Here is a 17,760-nt window from a genome sequence, read left to right as displayed (position 1 = left end):
TACTTTTGGATTTTTGCTTAGGTAGAAATCTTAAATGTACAACATCCACTTTTACTGTTCTGAGACTGACAGAGGGCTTTCTCAAGTCTCCTCAAGCTTCCAACAAGCGTACCCTTGTTTGGGGGCCTGAGACACGCTGAAGTATGTCATAGCTGCTTAGTCACGGGTCATCAGAGCTGAAAAGGGAAGTGCTGCACAAGCCAGCATGAACAGTAAATCTGTGTAAGAAGAGGGGAGTAATGAGTATGTATGAATACAGACAGTTTCAACTGTCTGTCTCATTATTGTTAGCATGATTGGCTCCATATGCCCATGTTTAAAATAATAATAATAATAATAATAATAACAACAACAACAACAACAACAACAACAATAATAATAATGATGATGATTATTATTATTATTATTATTATTATTATTATTATTATTATATTCACTTGTATATCTATTGTTGTAACAATGGCATCAAAACTGGGCAAAACTATTCTGCTTATTAATAATTATTACTAAAGCTGTGTGGATATCAGCCTAAAAACACCATATAATCCAAAGCCAAGCATATTTAATATAATAATCAATGAGAATATGATAAGAGGAGAATTACATACCCATATATAGAGAGAATTCTGTCAGTAAGCATCAGTTACCTATTTCAATTACCATCTACCCTCTGGTTAGACTTTATAAGCTGTCATATACAGCTTATTTTACAGCTCTTATGAGATAACTTTGGAATGTTTTAATAAATCTGAGGAATATTCCTTAAGGACATGCCTCTTTAAAGATGTTGCAAACTCACGTATGACTACAAAGCAATAAATGATCTGGATGTAGCTTTGAAAGTTATATCATTTATTTATCCCACTGGTTGTGATTAACACCAACAATTTAGAGTGTAAAGGAAATAAGAAACACAATAACGTCACACTCCTACTTTACCTGCACTTAAATGTTCCCAAATAAAAATTCAGTTCATATTAAATGAATAGATTTAGCATCTTTCCTGCCAAGTGGTTCAAGTAGGTTTATGAATATTTGATCCCCGAACTGACTGTTTATGCTCATATGTGCAAGTAAAAGAATAGAAGTCTACATCACTGGTCTAATATACTACTAGAAAATACAATCTTTATTGCACCAGCCTTTAAAGTCTTGCAGCAGCATTGATGCCATGTGACTGGTTTGATAAACGGTGAGAGGCTAGACTGCTATGGTTTCTATTAAAAGAATAACAAGACTTGTTACAGACTTACCTCTTAAAGCTGTGATGATCATCTCTAAATTCCTTTTTGAATTATTTGAGCGTTACACATTTCCAATAACAGGTTACAATAGTGTGTGGTCTGGCTATGTGCTCATCACATCAGCACTGATTCTGTGTGTGTGTGTGTGTGTGTGTGTGTGTGTGTGCATATATCTAAGAATTAAAGAGATAGAGATTAAAAATAAAACCGTGCTCTAAGCAAAGAACAGGATGGGTTAGATGCAAGATAGAGTCTTACTTATGAGACGTCACCCTTTTAGAGAGATGACAGCCCCACCACCTACCACTAACAACACAGCTACAGCCCAGAAACCCTCCTTTTTCTCAGCATTGTCCAGCAGTAATGGGAATGTGTTCAGTCTGATTTAGTGAAAATCTGTGTCATTTCCATAATATGCCAATACCTGCAGTTATATAATGAATCACTGGCATTGATAGATGTATACATAAATAAATATCGCATTGTAGGCAATAAATGTCTGTGCAGGCTATATTGTATATCTGTACATATGGGGTGTGGCATTCTTTTGTCTTGTCTCGTTTATCATATTATTATTATTATTATTATTATTAGTAGTAGTAGTAGTAGTAGTAGCTTCTCTGAATTGTATAAAGGTGTGAATGTATGTGTGTGTGTATGCATGGTGCCTGGTGATTCTACACAATGTTAAACCAAATGTTACACCACCAGATGGTGCATTCTCACCTTTATCCCAGTGTTCCAAAGGATAGGCTCTGGATTTACAGACCCTTTTTAAAGAAGTTGAATCAATTGTTATAATTTATTTCATTGATATAATAATTAATGGTTGTAATTTCTACCACTTTTACAATTCTACAACAGATGCTGGTTGCTATAATAGCACAAGCCTGAAAGAGTACATACAGTTAGTACTATATGGACAATAAGATTCATGTGAGGCTGATGTCATGGTAAATATCAGCTAAAGATAAAGATATTTTTATATTGTTCTATTCTGAAAATATCTAGAATTAGTTGTATATACACACATGTTTATTCATTAGTGCTATTTATCAAGTCATTTGCGCATGGCATATTAAACAACACGATCGATAATTGTATTATGGAATGCAAATACAATCAAACAAAACAAATCAGACATCAAAAGGTCATGACTAGCTCCTTCAGGTCACTTAATGCCAGCCATCATGTGGATCCACCAGTTAGCTTGAACAGTCCAGCCCTTCTGCTCACATAAAGCAATCTGCTGCAGAAAGTGCTGTCGTGCCTCTTCCTCATTTTGGCCTTGCTGTAGTGCATTACGAAGGTAGCGCATGTCCTGTGATGTGTTGAGCTCGGGGATTCCCGTCAGCAGCATGAGGGAGAAGAGGGTGATCAGCAGGTGTGACTGAGCACGCAGAGACATGTAGGCCTGTATACACGTGTCCTGTGTGATAAGGAGAGAAGAGATCAATGGCTTATTGTTCCTCATTTTTTGTTTATCAGAGGTAAGCAGGTCTTACAGTCATTTGTAAAAAGTAAGTGCCCGCTCTTTTGATTCATGCTTTTTTGTGTAAAAACATAATAAAGAAATCATCTGATCGTGGTAGGTCTCAGTATTAGGCATATACAAACCTTAGAGAAACAATAATAATATTTAACTTTTTTCATTGTGCCATTATTCATTAAAACAATGAGACCAAGGCAAAAATAACATGCCAGCAATACTACTTTTGCCCTCACTGCCTGATAATTGCTCTCACTACCACATGCTTCAAGAAGGTAAGTTGCAGCAAGCTGCTGCTAATCATCAGTCATTGATTAATTGTGCAGACCCCCATGAAAGCAGATGTTTTGTCAGTTTGCTGCTCTGTAGCATTCAGGTATGCATTGCCACAATGCCAAAAGAAAAATGCATGAACAAAGGTCTTAGAAAAGCAAAAGTTATAAAACCTTTTCAAAATTATTTGAAATTCAACATTCCACAGTAACAATGATTTTTGTAGAAAGCATTCAAGTCTTTCCATGAGTGCACATCCAACCACATTTACTCTAAAGGTCACAATTAGACAGCACAATTAGAAGAAGACTGAACGAGTACAGTTTGATTGGAAGAATTGCCAAGAGAAATCTCTTTTCCATACAAATAACATGAGATTTGCACACAATGTCCTATGGACAGATGAGACCAAGGAAGAGTTGTTTGACCCTGATGCTCATAGTTATTTTTGGTGAAAACCAAACAGCATTCAGCAGAAGCACCTCTTACCCACTGTCAAGCACTGAAGGGGTGATGATTTGCACCTTGCAGTCATTGAGTTGAACATAAACTTCTCTATATACCAGAGAATTCGAGAGGCAAATGTGAGGCCACTTGTCTGACAGCTAAAACTTAGCTTAAGTTTGGTCATGCAATGATCTGAAGCACACCAATAAATGTATATCAGAATGAATAAAATAATAAATGGATAAAAGAATCAAGGTTTTGTACTTCCCTTGTCCAAGTCCAGACCTCAACCCAATTGAATCTTGGGGTATTGCCTTTATTTTTTTGGCTTCTTTTTTGTTAAATACATAATGAAACTTTAAAAAAGAGTTATACTGTATGTTGTTGTTTCTTTGAGGTTGTATTTGTGAATTACTGAATTAAGTAGATTGGATTGTTGACTATTTGAATTGGCATAATACTGTTTTTGTCTGTTCTTTAAAGCTGTTACTAAGACAACTAATGTGTCAGATCAGATTGTAAGTTATTGTGTGTACATATATGGTTCTCACCTCCTAACACCTTAGCGGCACTTTGCTTGCATGCTTGATGAGGGACTATTCACCAGAACATACTATTTTCTTAGGAACGATAGTACTTTCAACTAATCCAGTATAAAGTACTTAATACTCTATACTCCAGTATGCTCTCAATCGTTCCCCCATAATAGTCTCTAGAGTTTGTTCAGAAGGGTGTTACAAACAAATCTATCAAGTAAGGATTTTCTTGGCAGAAACTGCTTCTCAATGAGAGAGAATGGTCAAACTGGTTTGTGCTGACTGGACGGTGTTTTGTGACTCAAATATGATGAGCAGAAACATGTTATATCGGTCAATGCATTAAACATTGAAGTGGCTTGACTACAACAGCAGAATAGGTTTCATTCTCATCATTAAATAACAGGACTGTAAAGCTATAGTGGAGACAGGTTTATCTGAACAGGACAGTTGAAGACTGAAAAAGGCCATGTAATGTACAGTATATTCATTTGTCAACTGTTTTAATAAAGATCTGAAAAGAGTGTGGTCATCTGCTTTTTATATGCATTTTACTGGATCTTAACGTGATGTACATGTTTAATGCTTGGCTACCAAAGACCTACAGTATATTGAGATTTTAGAGCTCTAAATTACAGTTTGATTCACTGTGTAGCATCAGTGTGCTCGCTATGTGTCATATGCACTCATTTCACACCCAAAATTATATCACATTGGTGGATATACAGTATTGCACCAACCTTAAATCGCTGGAAATAGAGGCTTGATTGTTTATTCACTCTACCCATAACATACAGAAAGTCTGGAGTGAGGACAAAGGGGACCCTCTCTCTGCTCACACCCAAGAAGCTCTTGGTGTTGCCCAGGATGTGGCCAAAATCAATGTGGAACAGATTCCCTTTTGAATGACAACAGAACTTAAATCAGTAACTGAAATTATATCATTTTGAGGTGCATGAGTATGTATATGTATGTTTGTGTTTGTATATTGTTCTTTTTATGTTCTTTTCCTTACCTTGGTTTGTTATCATTATATTGTCATTGTGACGGTCACCAATGCCCAACACGTATGTGGCCACACAGTAACCAGCACATGATGTGACAAATTTCTCCATTGCTTGATAGTGCTGGAGAAAAACAGTAAAAACATATTTTGAGATTTTAGAACAGAAATTATCAACATTTTATTGAAATTCAAAATTAAATGTAAATGCTCAGCTTGAGGAAAGGAATGAAAACTGATCATTTACAATACAACAGCACACAAAGCCAACAGTGTGGGTAAGGATGATAACTTTTCTATCACTATACCTTCTCCTGAAGAGAACACATTCCCTTGAGCCACTCAAATAAAGCATTATTTTTGAAGGCTCCTGTTGTCCCACCTTGAATCCTTTGAATAGCAGCAATGGTAACAGCATCTCTTACAATCTCAATCATACCTACGTGAGAAAGTAAAAAAAAAAAAAGAAGGTCTACACATGGTTCAACTTGATATTTTGATTTGACCAATAAAGATGACCAGAGGTATATGCACCAGGACTGGGATGCCATGATATGAAAGAAAGGTGTTGTCTTGGCCAAAGGGTTTTAACTTTTATGGCTATGGTATGGTCAAACATGGTGCTTAGCAAATCTTCAGATACAATTTAACTTCTATAACCTAAGCACAACCTTACAACATCTTAGGTTCACCTCAGGCCATGCGCACTTCAGGTTCACATTTGAATTTGACAGATACAGAAATGAATACTTGGAGTGCTTAACAGGTACAGACATATCGACAGTGATAGCAGCAGTGAATTACAGCTCTAGTTTTATATACCTATTTGATATCCAGTTGAGATACAGCCGTAGGGCATCAGGTTGAGGTCCAAGCAATTTTCCTGCCAAATTGACTCCATCACCATTAGTGTCTATAAAACAATATGAAATTATGAATGTTCAATACATTTGTCATTTTTTATAAAACACAGAATAAATCAGCTTAGTTTTAATTAGCACCTGACAGACACATGGCATATATAATTTTTTCAACAGTCCCACAGTTCTGTGTAGGAATTATAAAATTCACCTGAATGATGAGCATGTCCTGTCTGAGGTCATCCCCTTGCTTGAAGATGATACCCACGGGACAACCAGCTGATGCTTCTGACTCCACATGGGAGAACTCAAGCCAGAGTGGCTTCTTTTTGGAAGCCATTACTTTACATTCCTTCAACTGTAATATTTGTTAACACTTAAAATGTCAAAAAACCCAGGACATAAATTGAATAAATTAGAAAAAAGTTCAAATTATACCTTGCATTAAAAAACAAAAATCTGTATGAAACTCACAATAATGGATCCTGCTCTGACCCTTGGATCAAAAGGCACCTGGAATTCAGGAGGGAAATTATACTCCTGCAGTATTTCTTGAAGTTTCTGAGCAGCTGACACAGAGAGACAACAGTTCAAAAAACAATTCCATTCATTTTATTAGGACTTTTTAAAGGAATTGTGTGTTTATTACCCAATGGAGAAAGCGTGCTTTTTTCTGGATACAGTGATTTCACCCTGTTAGCCACTTCATGCAGAATTTTGACAACTTGAACCTGACGCTGGAAGCTCGTCAGCATAGCCTCGCCACACCCAAGGAGGTAGGCTTCCAATATGACTGCCATACGCTGGCGGAAAAATGGGCAGCCTGCCACCTCACTCCGCAAGTACCAAAAGAAGAAGTGTCCCACTCGCTTGCTCTGTGTTAACAATTTTGAGCATTAAAGCATGCCATAATACACACTAACCAGCCACTTTGTCAGGAACACCTTTACCTCTTTGGTAAATTATCTATTTAGCCAATCACAGTACATACAAGTTTTTGTGTTTCAGAATCTGCTGATCTCCTGGAATTTCTATGCACAACTACTTCCAGAATTTATATCGAATGGTGCAGGGAAAAAGAAGTAAAACTTAACTGTCTAATTGGCAATTAGAATTTGTACTTTGTGTAATATTTTTACACTGATAATTCTTATCACTTGTTCTTCGTTTTCTTGAAATAATGAATGCACCTGAATTTTGGACAAATGAGTGGATAAACTGTCAGACAGACCAGAGGATGCATAGACAGATCAATGGCAATAACTGCAGAATGTATTGAGGAAAATAAAAAGTGAATTCCAACAATCTAATCTGTTCATTTGATGGTCACAATGATAATTCTTGTAAAGAATTCTCATGGGCATAAAAGGTCAGCATGATTCCTGCTTGTCAAAGAGAGATGTCAGGGTAGAATGGCCAGATTAGTTAAAACTAACAGGAAAAAGTGAAATAATTACTCTTTATCGTCATGGTGAGCAGAAACGCACCTCAAATGTACAACATGGGTTTGACTTCTGTCTGCTAATAACAGTGTTTTAAGGATTATATTTTTTCATTGTTTCTTAAAGCAGTTTTAACAATGGACATTTGTCACAAAGTGGACACAGGCTTATCAAATTTGGCCACTTAAAGATTGAAAAAGCATCATCTGGTCGAATCAATCTCAATTTGAATAGTAACATTTAAATTACTTTAGGTGCCATAATTTGCCATAAACAGCATGAACTCAGGGGCTCAACATGCCTAATTATTTATGAATCTAAATACAGCTGACCAGATGCTTCCTATTATGGCCCCCTTTTTGTCATGAATCCCGACCTGGCTCTGTGATGATTTACCGGCCCCCAAATCACTAGATCTGAATCCAATAGAATACCTTTGGCATGTTGTAGAATGGAAGATTCATAGCTTGGAAAACTGACAAATTTGAAGCAATTATCTGATGCAATCATATCAACTGGAAGGGCTCCAACACTAAGGTGAGAAATGTCTAGGCTGCTCTGAGAGCAAAGGGAGATTCTACCCAGTATTAGCAGGATCTTCCTAATAAAAATGGCCGGTTAGTCTGATCATCATAAGATTTGTAGTTATCTTTTTTTTTGTAAACAGTTTTTGTTTTTTTTACACAACAAGCCCAAGCAGCTGACTTACCCTGAGTGCTCTTTGAATTAGGAATCTTGCCAGATAGCTGTCATGGTAGGGTTCTACCTTGAGGGTCTAAGAAGCAGATAATGTGGCATGACATATTGTTGTATTGTACAATCGTGAGAAAATAAGGACTCAGAATATGTGATATGTAGGATATAATGCAGACAGTAATAAGCATTTGTAAACCAGATACAGGCCCTAGATTTAGTCTGTTGGACTTAATATCTGTATTGGCTTTAAAACACAAGTGAGTCTTCTTATTTGCTCAATTAGAGTTACTGTAGTTCAAAGCTGTATTGTTACCTAGGATGAAACCTTTGTTAAAAAAAACTGTGTTAGGCTTGGACAATATCTATGTATGCATGATATTGTATTACAAAAAAGCAGACGACTGCATAAATGTTTTAATAATCATTAATATTTATAATTGTCTTTTATATTTAAGTAGGCATAACACTGATGGAATGGAAAAATGACAACATAAACGCTACTTTATTTCAGTACCTACAAGAGGGCAAATTAAAAGTCAAATTTTCCAGGCCAGTTAACAATTAAAGAGGCATTCTTATTTAATTAAAAACAATATCTGTTAAGATTTTAAGTCAGTTCTATTGTTGTTATTTAGTGTAATCCTGTTAAAGGTTTTTTTTTTCCCCCAAAGATTTATACTTCCATCAATTATATTGTAATCAGTTTCCAATGATTTTGAAAGTGACTTGGAAACTCATCAGGTGGGCTTTCAGAATTGACATGCCTTCTTACCTGTACTAGCTGCAGTAGGTATCTTAGTACCTCCTCATTGGACATCATCTCCAATCTTTGAACAGCCAACCTTCGTACCTTTTCATCAGTGTAATCAACACTAAGGAGCTCCAAAGCAACAGAAAGTTCCAAATCCTCTGGTTCCCAGTGAGTCAGAAGCCAGTGAACATCCTGGACAGCACTGGGCTTCAACCATTCTACCGTGCGGAGAAACTGAGGAAGGTTTGAAGCATAACGAACACTCTCTTCCCTAAACCTTTTTAGGGAGTGTTTGTCTAGTGAGTTTGCTTGTAATGCCGCATAACCTGGTGAGGTTTGGCTGGATCCAGTCACATGAAGAGGTGAGCTTGTATTGCTTGAAGCAGATATTACAGCAGAAGGTGTGATGTTGTCTGACCCCTTGCTATGAGGTAGCACAACGGAGAAACTGTAGCGATCCAGTAGAAAAGTAATTGCCATGGATTTGGCCACATCTGGGTTGGTGGCGGTAGAGAGTTTATCTGCCTCATAGGTGAATGCTTCTTCTTCCTGTTCTGGAAAGGACCACATATGCAAGGTGTGAGACCCTTGGCTTAGGAGAGATCTGTGGTCAATTAATTGTAGGTTTACAAAATATAATACTTTTCCCTTTCCTTTCTGGTAATCTGGAACTTTGCATCCAGGGTAAGGGGACTTGAATTCTTTGGTGGGGGATGTGTCCATGCAACTGGCATTAATTGTGAAGCCTAGTTTAGCTCCACGAGGGATATCTTTCAAAGGGATTTTAAACTCCAGCCAAGTGTTCCACAGGACCTCTTCTGCAAACTCCATGAATGAGGAACAAACTGATGACACCACCTTACTGCCATAAATAATTGAAGCCTCTACATAACTATATTGAGGGATTTTGCTTGGCAACTCTGGAATATCAAACCCAATGAGCTTCACCCGAAAATTCCTCTCACAATCCCAAAGGGATATCAGGACAATTTCTTCCATTTCTTTTCCCTTGAATGAGATTTCTTCATGCAAACTAGAGAGACCCGTAAGACTGTCAACCAGTGGCCAGTATTCCTTTCTGACTGCATCATCTGAAAGAGAGGCTATGGCAACCACATTGAGGTGAAGCGGCTTCACATTTTTCAGGCAGTGTCGGACCCAGAGAAAGTCTGAAAGGTGAAAATCTCCGCACAGGAACTCCTCTCTGCCACAGACTTTAAGAATATAATTAGTTGACCATTTTAAAAAACACTGGTCTTTTGAAGGCATTGATTCCCACAGAATCATAAGAAGGTCACTGGGAGTATTTGACAAATCAGCTTTCACATGTACACTTTTATTATCATAATTTAGAATTACTGGTAGTTTGCGTTTGAGTTGATCTTGCTGGTCTTTCGGAATTGGTGCAGAAGTTGTCCAGGGCTCTGTGGCATAAGCCAGAGAATCTCGGTGTTTTAATTCTGCCCTACGTGGTGTGGCAAACTTTCTGCGGGTAAAACTTAGTTCACTTAAACGATTTCCTGCTCCACAATCGAAATCATAGCCAATTAGTTCATTCAGGATCTTCTGGTATTCCATCCTCTCCTTTGGGTTATTCTGCTTTGCCAAAACAGTAATCTGGACTGTTTGGTATCCCTCACTGTTTTGAAACCAGGGTGCATCCAGTGTTTTCAGCACTTGACATTCGTCATAAATTTCATACTGTTCATCCTCCTTTGTATAGAGTAGACTATACTTTTCAGGATCAAGCAGCCTGAAAGGATCTTGGAACTTCCTGGTCTCCTGTACACGCATGCAAAGAACCAGGCGAAGCTGCTCTACAGTGCATTGGGCTGGGAGTTTCACTTCTACAGCTTCTTGTTCTCTAGCAATCTGAGGTCCCTCCCTGGTCGGTAACTCACACATAAACACCAGGCTGTGCTCAGTGCAGTGCAGATTGTCAGATCGTACTTTAAATGTAGATACTTTCTGCTGAAATTTCTCAGATGTCATCGCCATACCTGCTGAAGTAATACCATATTATCACCTAATATACATACTGTACATAATATGAAAAAAGTCAAACAAAGACATTTGTGCAGATCAATAAAAAAAGGTCATGAGAGTAAAAATGACCTTTATTTCTCCACATAATCCCTGCTACACTAATGCGCTTATCCCAGCGTTTTACTATTGCTTGGAAACCATGAAGGTACATTAGAAGGTTTTTTCAGTATTCCCAAGCCATGATCAGGCTGTCTACATCACATCTGAAACACTGGCCTGCCAGGAACTCCATTGATTGCCAAAATGTGTGGAAATGGCTTGCAGTGAGGTCTGGACTGTATAGGGGATGTGCCAATAACCACAAAATAATCCAGCCATGTTTCCATATTGTTTAAGTAATGTTCATGAATCATTGTGTGTATACAGTTCCCATAGAAAGATACGTCTCTTCCGCAAGCAGGCAAAGTTATCCATTGTGTTATAATCAATATATAATTTGCTGAATGTTCACAGGAATGACAGCAGCAGACTTCAAGCCACCTTAGTCAGAATCATCATTCCTATGTCCTTCTTTAACAACTTCTGCACAATGCAGAGCAAATGTTTAACTGCTCTTAACAAGGCTTTGTGCTTGAAGACTTGTCTAAATTTCCTGTCAGTTTTACGCCTTTATTCACAAGAAATATAATCAAGTCCAAGTCCAGTTTGACTTGAACACCCCATGCACATGCATATAGTGTATACATATAATGCAACATAAATGCTTTTTAGTTAAAAGTCTACCAATTATGCACATCTTTATTTCATCCTTCCATGCTAAAATGCTCCAATACTTAATTTATTTAGTATTAAATTGCAAAGGAATCTTCTGTGCACAACCACTTCAAGTCATTCCACAGATTTATAGCTGTGTTCTAATTCCTATACTCCTATACTGTGTTTTGATTCCAATACTTCAAGGAAGCAATTCCTTTCTTAATTTGAATTTGTGCTTTGGGGCCTTTTGTGCTGGAGTGTAATTTTTTTTTTCTTTATCTTCACCATCTATCTGCTGTCTTTCTATACAGTTTTATACATCTTTTAATACTGTTAAAGTAAAATGATTTCTTAAACTCTTTATTTATTTAACGATTAAAGGGCTTTGATTAAAGGCTAACACTATTTATTTATTTATTGAATTGGAGACAAAATGGTGTTATCTAAGGTGATGTGTCATTTCAGGAAAAGATCGTCTGGATTATTTTGTTTTCAACTATTAGCTCTAATGTACTTTTAAGCATTCTGAATGGCAGGTATAAATTTTATTTAGAATTCTGAATTTTTTGAGTGGAAAGTAATACATATTTTATTAAATAAAATACTATAATTATCACCTATTATTTGCATACAGTAGATTAAATGTAAGTAACAAGTAAAAATCCTTACCTGACATTTAGTCTGTCTGGCATGTGTGAATATCAGTTCCCTTACAGTATGTGTTTAGTATAATGAGGATGTTTGCTGTGGGGTTTTTACTTCCTCATTCCCAACACCTGCAAAAAAGAAAAAAATCTGCCATACTGTAATCTCCTTCCTCATACTGATTTCATATAAAGGCCACTTTTATATAAAGGGTCTATATAAATGGAGGTTCCCAACATTATTATGCTTATTTTGAAAACTTTGCTGTATGCAGTAAATTTCTAGCTGTCATGCAGTTCCTCTTAATGGCCACTGTCTGCCACCCAAAGTAGAATGTACTGTATAATGCTCTTGTGTGTTTTAGATGAGACAATAAAGCACCACAGGAGTTTGTTGAATTGATGTAACAAAGTGCTGAATTTTACTTGTTGAAGATGAATAGCCTGTTCACACATCCAAACAAATAATGCAGCCATAATCCTTCCAGTAAAGTCATATCCAATATCCAGTTTTTATGCCAGAAATCTTTCTACTTAAAATAGCTGAGAGATAGTTAGTGTATATTCAATAGTGGAGATAATGAAAAAAATTGTATTATACACAACATCATGGTTGACCATGTGCTCTGACTACAATCTAAATTAAATCCACTGTAACGAACAATAAGGGCTTTTTTCCCTTAGGGAACTTAGGGACACCTATTAGGATGACCATTCCCCCCACTCATTCATGAAATTTTCGAATTCTGTGGCAGCAGCAGAATGTATAATATCACGTAGACATAGATCAAGAGCTTAAGGTAACGTTTAATGTTTATCAGAATGGAGAAAATGTGAACTCTGTGAAAACATGTGTATAGAAACAGGAACAGCTGATGTTTATTGTGATTACATTGACATTTCTGCATGAACTACTTTATTAATGTATGAATGAATTTACAGTTGGTTTCTTTCACTTTAACACCTTTAAAGTGACTTTTTGCTAATAATTCAAAAAATTCAAGTTGAATAACAAGCTTACAATTGATAAGGTTGTTAAGGCAAAAACAGGTAAGGACACAAGTGCAAGTAGACAGGGTTTTATTCAACTCAAAATACAATACACATAGATCAAGGTCAGTGTGCAGGTAAGCATCATGTGATCAACAAACAACATAAACTGGAACAGGTAAGTGAGAGAAATGGAAACCGGAAACAGGGTCAAATCATTGAACAAAAGGCTTGATAATGATTGGCATAGATGATGCAGAGCATATATTTCAGGAAGTAAATGTGGCATAAAAGTCCTTATATTCTGTGAACGTGGACACAAGAGAATCTGAAATAAAATGCATTATAGCCCTTGATGGCCATTTTTGTAGGCATTAAAGATTTTAGGAATTGGAGTTTAATACTGGCAGCACTGTTGCCTTGTACCTCCTGGGTGCATGCATGAAGTTCTTCCCATGCTTGGTGGGTTTCTTCTGGTTTCCTCCCAAAGTCCAAAGACATGCACATGAGCGTGTGTGCATGTATGTGTGTGTGTGCGCCCTGCAATGGATTGGCACCCTGTCCAGGGTGTACTCCGCCTCGTGGCCTAAGCCTCCTGGGATAGGCTCCAGGCACCTGTCACCCTGAGTAAGTACAGTGAGTTTAAAGCCAATTCTTAGAGTGACTCATAATCATACACACCACAAAGTTGATGGAAAACATAAAAACAAATAAAAATCTCCTATTATTTCTGCAACGAATTATTACTTATAAAACAATTAGTTAATTGATCAATTATACTCTAAGTTTTAATTGTGTGTTTTTGTAGTGTTATAATCTGAATATTACTCAGTACTTAAACCTATACTTTTCTGTATATATTCTCTACTTTCTCTTTTTTTCATAATTGCGTGTTTTATAACATACATACGTTATACACGTATTTTTTTCTATTTTTTTCCCCTATATTGTACTTTTACTGCGTATGATCCGATCTGAATTGAATATACATACCGCCACCTACTGGGCTACTGTGGGAAAAAATAACGACATTAGAACATGTACTGTATTCGGTTTATCTTATGGGTTTACCACAGTAATTAACAAATATAAAATGCTGGGACTGTAAACGCGTTTAATAAATACACCATACATATAGAGACGTTATATTCTTTTCTTCAAAATGTGTACGACTTGCCTGCATGACCTGCACTTTTCTACACTTACTTTACTGTCAGCCATGTTTCGTTTCCCTTCCCCCGTGTCTGTGCGCGGCTCAAACATGTTCGGAAATGTAACTCTTTTTTTTTACGTGTCTGTTCTAGGGTGATTTGTCAGGTTATACATATTGATTTAAAGTAATAAATATTTTAGAATCGTTTAAACACCACTTTAAAACACGTTTTGTCATATATTTTTTAAAGCTAAAAATTTGAGGTAAATACAGTACGTATTTGAGAAGCAGAGCGAAGCTGGCCTGTAGTGCTTTATCACAGTGACTAATTGACTACAGGTGTGCCTGGGGTAATTAGGCCGCCTTGTCTATAACCTTCCCAGGGCCGTTTAGTTTAACTGTAGAACCGACAGCGTGGTACTCGTGGTATGGACGATAACATGGCTGAAAACGCTGCAGTTTTTGATGATAACTATGTTATTGGAAAGGTTGTGGACTGTGTTGAAGTGTCTCCAGGTTAGTCTTTTGACATAGAAGTGAGATGAAACTGTCCTATGAACACTTGACCAAAACAGAAATCCTCAGAATGTCATCTGGTGCTTTCTCTCTTTGTTAGAAAAGGAAAATCCAGAAACGACAGGAGATTTGAGGCCAAAAATTCAATGGTCCTCCAAGCCCTCTCTCAACGTAGCCACTGTCTGCCCTTTGCCTCGAAGTGGGAACTCTGAGACAAGTACATCATCCAGCCTTGGTCACTAACTTTTTATTTTTTTTATGCTGTTATTAGTTTGATCATTTTTTTTTTCTATTGCATTTTTAGGTTCAGATTGCTTCCTGACGCCTGCTCCAGTGTCTTCATTTGCAAGAACAAGCCCAGATGTTTCCTCACCAGGAACTGGGTTAGAATTCATGTTTTTCCTTTTTATTCAAGTTTCCCTTTTTTGCAGTTTTAAGCTGCACATTTTCAACTGTTTGTGCACAGTTGTGGTTGCAGTTCATAAGATTGGCCTAAAACTGGTCAACAGCCTCAGTTAATTTTCAGAATGGTCTCTAGAGTTTGCACAAAATGGCCCAAAAAAAAAAACCCTAACATATCCTGTGGATGATGTCTGAACTTGGTTCGGTACACACGGATTCCTCCATGCTGGCCTTGGTGCACCATGTCGGTCTTTCTGGATCTGCACAGGTGTCTTCATGCTGAAGTGGTTTGGATTAGGCCCTTTGGTTGTGTTGCAGGAAAATCTTAATGCTACAGGATGCAAAGACATTTTAGGTCCTGTGCTTTAAACTTTGTGGTAGCAGTTTTCGGAAGACTTGCGGATAATGTGATCAGATGTTTGTATACTTTTTGCTGTAGTAATGTATAAAACAAACCTTTACATTGGGGGGGGCATGTACTTTGCTTGGGTTCCCTGTTACATACTTAACCATGAAGGTACTAAATCACTGTGTAAATTCTAGATCTAATGTCTCCATCTGCTGTGATGTAGATAAGCAAACTGTTTAAAGGGAGAGAAAAACCCTTACTACTTTCTTTTGTGGACTAAAGATCACAGCGGGTGTTCAGGGAGACTTTTACTCGGCTGTGTCCCTTCTCCTTTGATTTGCGTGACTCCATGCAAAGAGTTGTCCGTGAACAAAAGCTGGAGGAGATGAGGCTGAGAAAGGAAGTTTGTCTGGCAGAGGTTAGTGGTGTTTTCCTGTTTTGTAATTATTGTTGTTGGGTGGAATAATTTGACTTCTTGCTGTTTACAGCTCTTCCCTTTTAAAGCTAACCCAGTGAGGAAGTACAAACCACTGGTAGTGAAGCAGAGCACGCGTCCACTCACAATCCCCCGGTCACCCTTCTCCAGTGCTGATCGATGAAAATAAAAAAAACTTATTGAATATTTATTTTTAAATAAATCTAATTTGCAGTGTTTATTAAAATTGTAAAGATATGTTTAAATAAATTTTATGAATAAATTTTTTTTTGTTTTTACTTCACCATCCTCAAGTGGGCTGATCTATTTGTAACTTTTTACAATATTTAATCGTAAATTATGTCCTGTTCATTATCCTTATTTAGGCTTTGGGGTGATTGGAATAATACTGAGGAAGTAGCCAGTGCTCAAGTTAGGGGCAAATAGTTTTTCTGATACGAAATGTGTAGTTAGTGCTTTGTATGTAAGTGATGTTATTGGGGGTTGGATTCCTCCACCCCATATCTTTTGGGAAAGGGGCCTTAAGTTCCACACAGTAGTCCCGCATCTTATCCATCGCTGTGTACTGTACAAATGCATAGCTGAGAAGTATTTTGTGTAGAATTAGATGGTTAAAGTGGATCATTTAATGATGTGAGTAGCTTTGTTCATTTATGAACTAAATTTGGAAGCTAAAAAAGGGGCAAGTGCCTATTGGATGTGCCCTGGCTGGAGGGGGAAAAAAAAGTTGCGCACTATGATTTTTGTATGACTTCCATTAGATTTTTTTTAGGGCGTATATGGTTTCCAATGAGTGCTTGTGGTTCCAAAATCATTCATTTGCTGTTTGAGTTCTGGAATAAGTCTGTGCCATTATTGAATAAAAATCCTTTAATGGGATAAATGGTTACTCTGTTCATTCAGGTCATCTGCTGATCCTATTTCATTGTTGCATAACATTGCTAAGCCTAGACCTGACCAACTGAAGCAAACACAGATCATAACTGTAGCTAAAGGCTAGTACAGTGAATAAGAATTTTTTTTTTATGGAATACAGTAAACATGGTCTTAACCTACATAATTTTTTTTTTTTTTTCTTTCCAAAGTAAAATCTTTAGCCTTTTTCTCTGCTTAGTCTCAGTACCCAGTCAGCTGCTTGGCTCCATATCGAGTTCTTGTTTGCAAAGATCACATTACTATCCTTCCAAGTTTTAATAATGTATTGGCTAATTCTTAACTTAATTTTCAAATCTTCTAGAAGGGATTTGCTCTTCTTAAACATGCCCTTTTTTGCCATACAGTGTATATTGTCACCTAAGCTGGAGGAAAGATGACTTTAGAGAGTATTTAAGATTTGATCGTTTTAAACAAAAATGAGAACTAGCTTATTTTCTTCGTGCCAATGTGAGAGTTCTAGTCTCAATTCGTAAATGCAATAAGCTTTGTTGGCCTTCAACTTTTTGTGACAGCAGTGTTGGAGATGCTGAAAGTTTGCTATAAATTTGCACCCAAATATTCTATTTAAATTTAAAATGTATTCATTTATGAGAATATCTAACCTGAAACATAATGCCAAATATATTGTCAGTTATCATTACTTGAAGTCTGTGTTCAGGTAGTATTAATCAGTCTTAACCCATTCTTGCTATACTGTTGACTTCAAGGGCACATGGTGAAAGGGTTTAAGAAGGGGATAAGGTGGAGGGTCTCAGCTCCACTTCCCTTATTTAGTTTTAAACATGTCTCAAGTTGGTTTCCAGGCTACAGCTGCTCCTTTCAAGAATGTCCAAGAATAGAGTGTGGAAAAA

The 17,760-nt window shown here is 37.0% G+C and overlaps 2 protein-coding genes across 3 annotated transcripts; one reads left to right on the top strand and one right to left on the bottom strand.

The window, feature by feature from the left end:
• Positions 1-2,084: 2,084 nt before the first annotated feature.
• Positions 2,085-10,738, bottom strand: si:rp71-17i16.5 (phosphatidylinositol 4,5-bisphosphate 3-kinase catalytic subunit gamma isoform). The gene is made up of 10 exons (XM_053482821.1): positions 8,763-10,738; positions 8,004-8,069; positions 6,502-6,727; positions 6,327-6,421; positions 6,064-6,210; positions 5,815-5,905; positions 5,301-5,431; positions 5,005-5,116; positions 4,730-4,887; positions 2,085-2,673 (listed from the first exon to the last, which is right to left on the bottom strand). Exons 1-10 carry the CDS (start codon positions 10,731-10,733, stop codon positions 2,416-2,418), a joined length of 3,255 nt encoding a protein of 1,084 aa, XP_053338796.1. The 5' UTR covers positions 10,734-10,738; the 3' UTR covers positions 2,085-2,415.
• A 3,941-nt stretch (positions 10,739-14,679) lies between these two features.
• sinup (siaz-interacting nuclear protein) lies at positions 14,680-16,235 on the top strand. 2 transcript variants are annotated; one of them, XM_053483289.1, is made up of 5 exons: positions 14,680-14,786; positions 14,887-15,003; positions 15,091-15,169; positions 15,820-15,955; positions 16,042-16,235. In XM_053483289.1, exons 1-5 carry the CDS (start codon positions 14,699-14,701, stop codon positions 16,051-16,053), a joined length of 432 nt encoding a protein of 143 aa, XP_053339264.1. In that variant the 5' UTR covers positions 14,680-14,698; the 3' UTR covers positions 16,054-16,235. The 2 variants fall into 2 exon arrangements, with proteins under 2 accessions (XP_053339264.1, XP_053339263.1); XM_053483288.1 differs by having other exon boundaries at positions 16,026-16,235.
• Positions 16,236-17,760: the final 1,525 nt, after the last annotated feature.

The sequence above is a fragment of the Clarias gariepinus genome, chromosome 22 (genome assembly GCF_024256425.1).
Source record: "Clarias gariepinus isolate MV-2021 ecotype Netherlands chromosome 22, CGAR_prim_01v2, whole genome shotgun sequence".
NCBI classification, from domain to species: domain Eukaryota; kingdom Metazoa; phylum Chordata; class Actinopteri; order Siluriformes; family Clariidae; genus Clarias; species Clarias gariepinus.
The sequence above is the reverse complement of the archived record's forward strand: the minus strand, read 5'-3'. Positions and strand labels throughout refer to the sequence as shown.

Excerpts from the sequence above, each read along its gene's own strand:
- si:rp71-17i16.5 (XM_053482821.1), bottom strand. The coding sequence starts at position 10,733 with ATGACATCTGAGAAATTTCAGCAGAAAGTATCTACATTTAAAGTACGA. Across the intron at positions 6,211-6,326 it reads TCAGAGCAGGATCCATTATT|TTGAAGGAATGTAAAGTAAT; the intron begins GTGAGTTTCATA and ends CAAATATTACAG. Across the intron at positions 5,117-5,300 it reads TGTGTTCTCTTCAGGAGAAG|CACTATCAAGCAATGGAGAA; the intron begins GTATAGTGATAG and ends GTTTTTCTCCAG.
- sinup (XM_053483288.1), top strand. The coding sequence starts at position 14,699 with ATGGACGATAACATGGCTGAAAACGCTGCAGTTTTTGATGATAACTAT. Across the intron at positions 15,170-15,819 it reads GTTTCCTCACCAGGAACTGG|ATCACAGCGGGTGTTCAGGG; the intron begins GTTAGAATTCAT and ends TGTGGACTAAAG. Across the intron at positions 15,956-16,025 it reads AGGAAGTTTGTCTGGCAGAG|CTCTTCCCTTTTAAAGCTAA; the intron begins GTTAGTGGTGTT and ends TGCTGTTTACAG.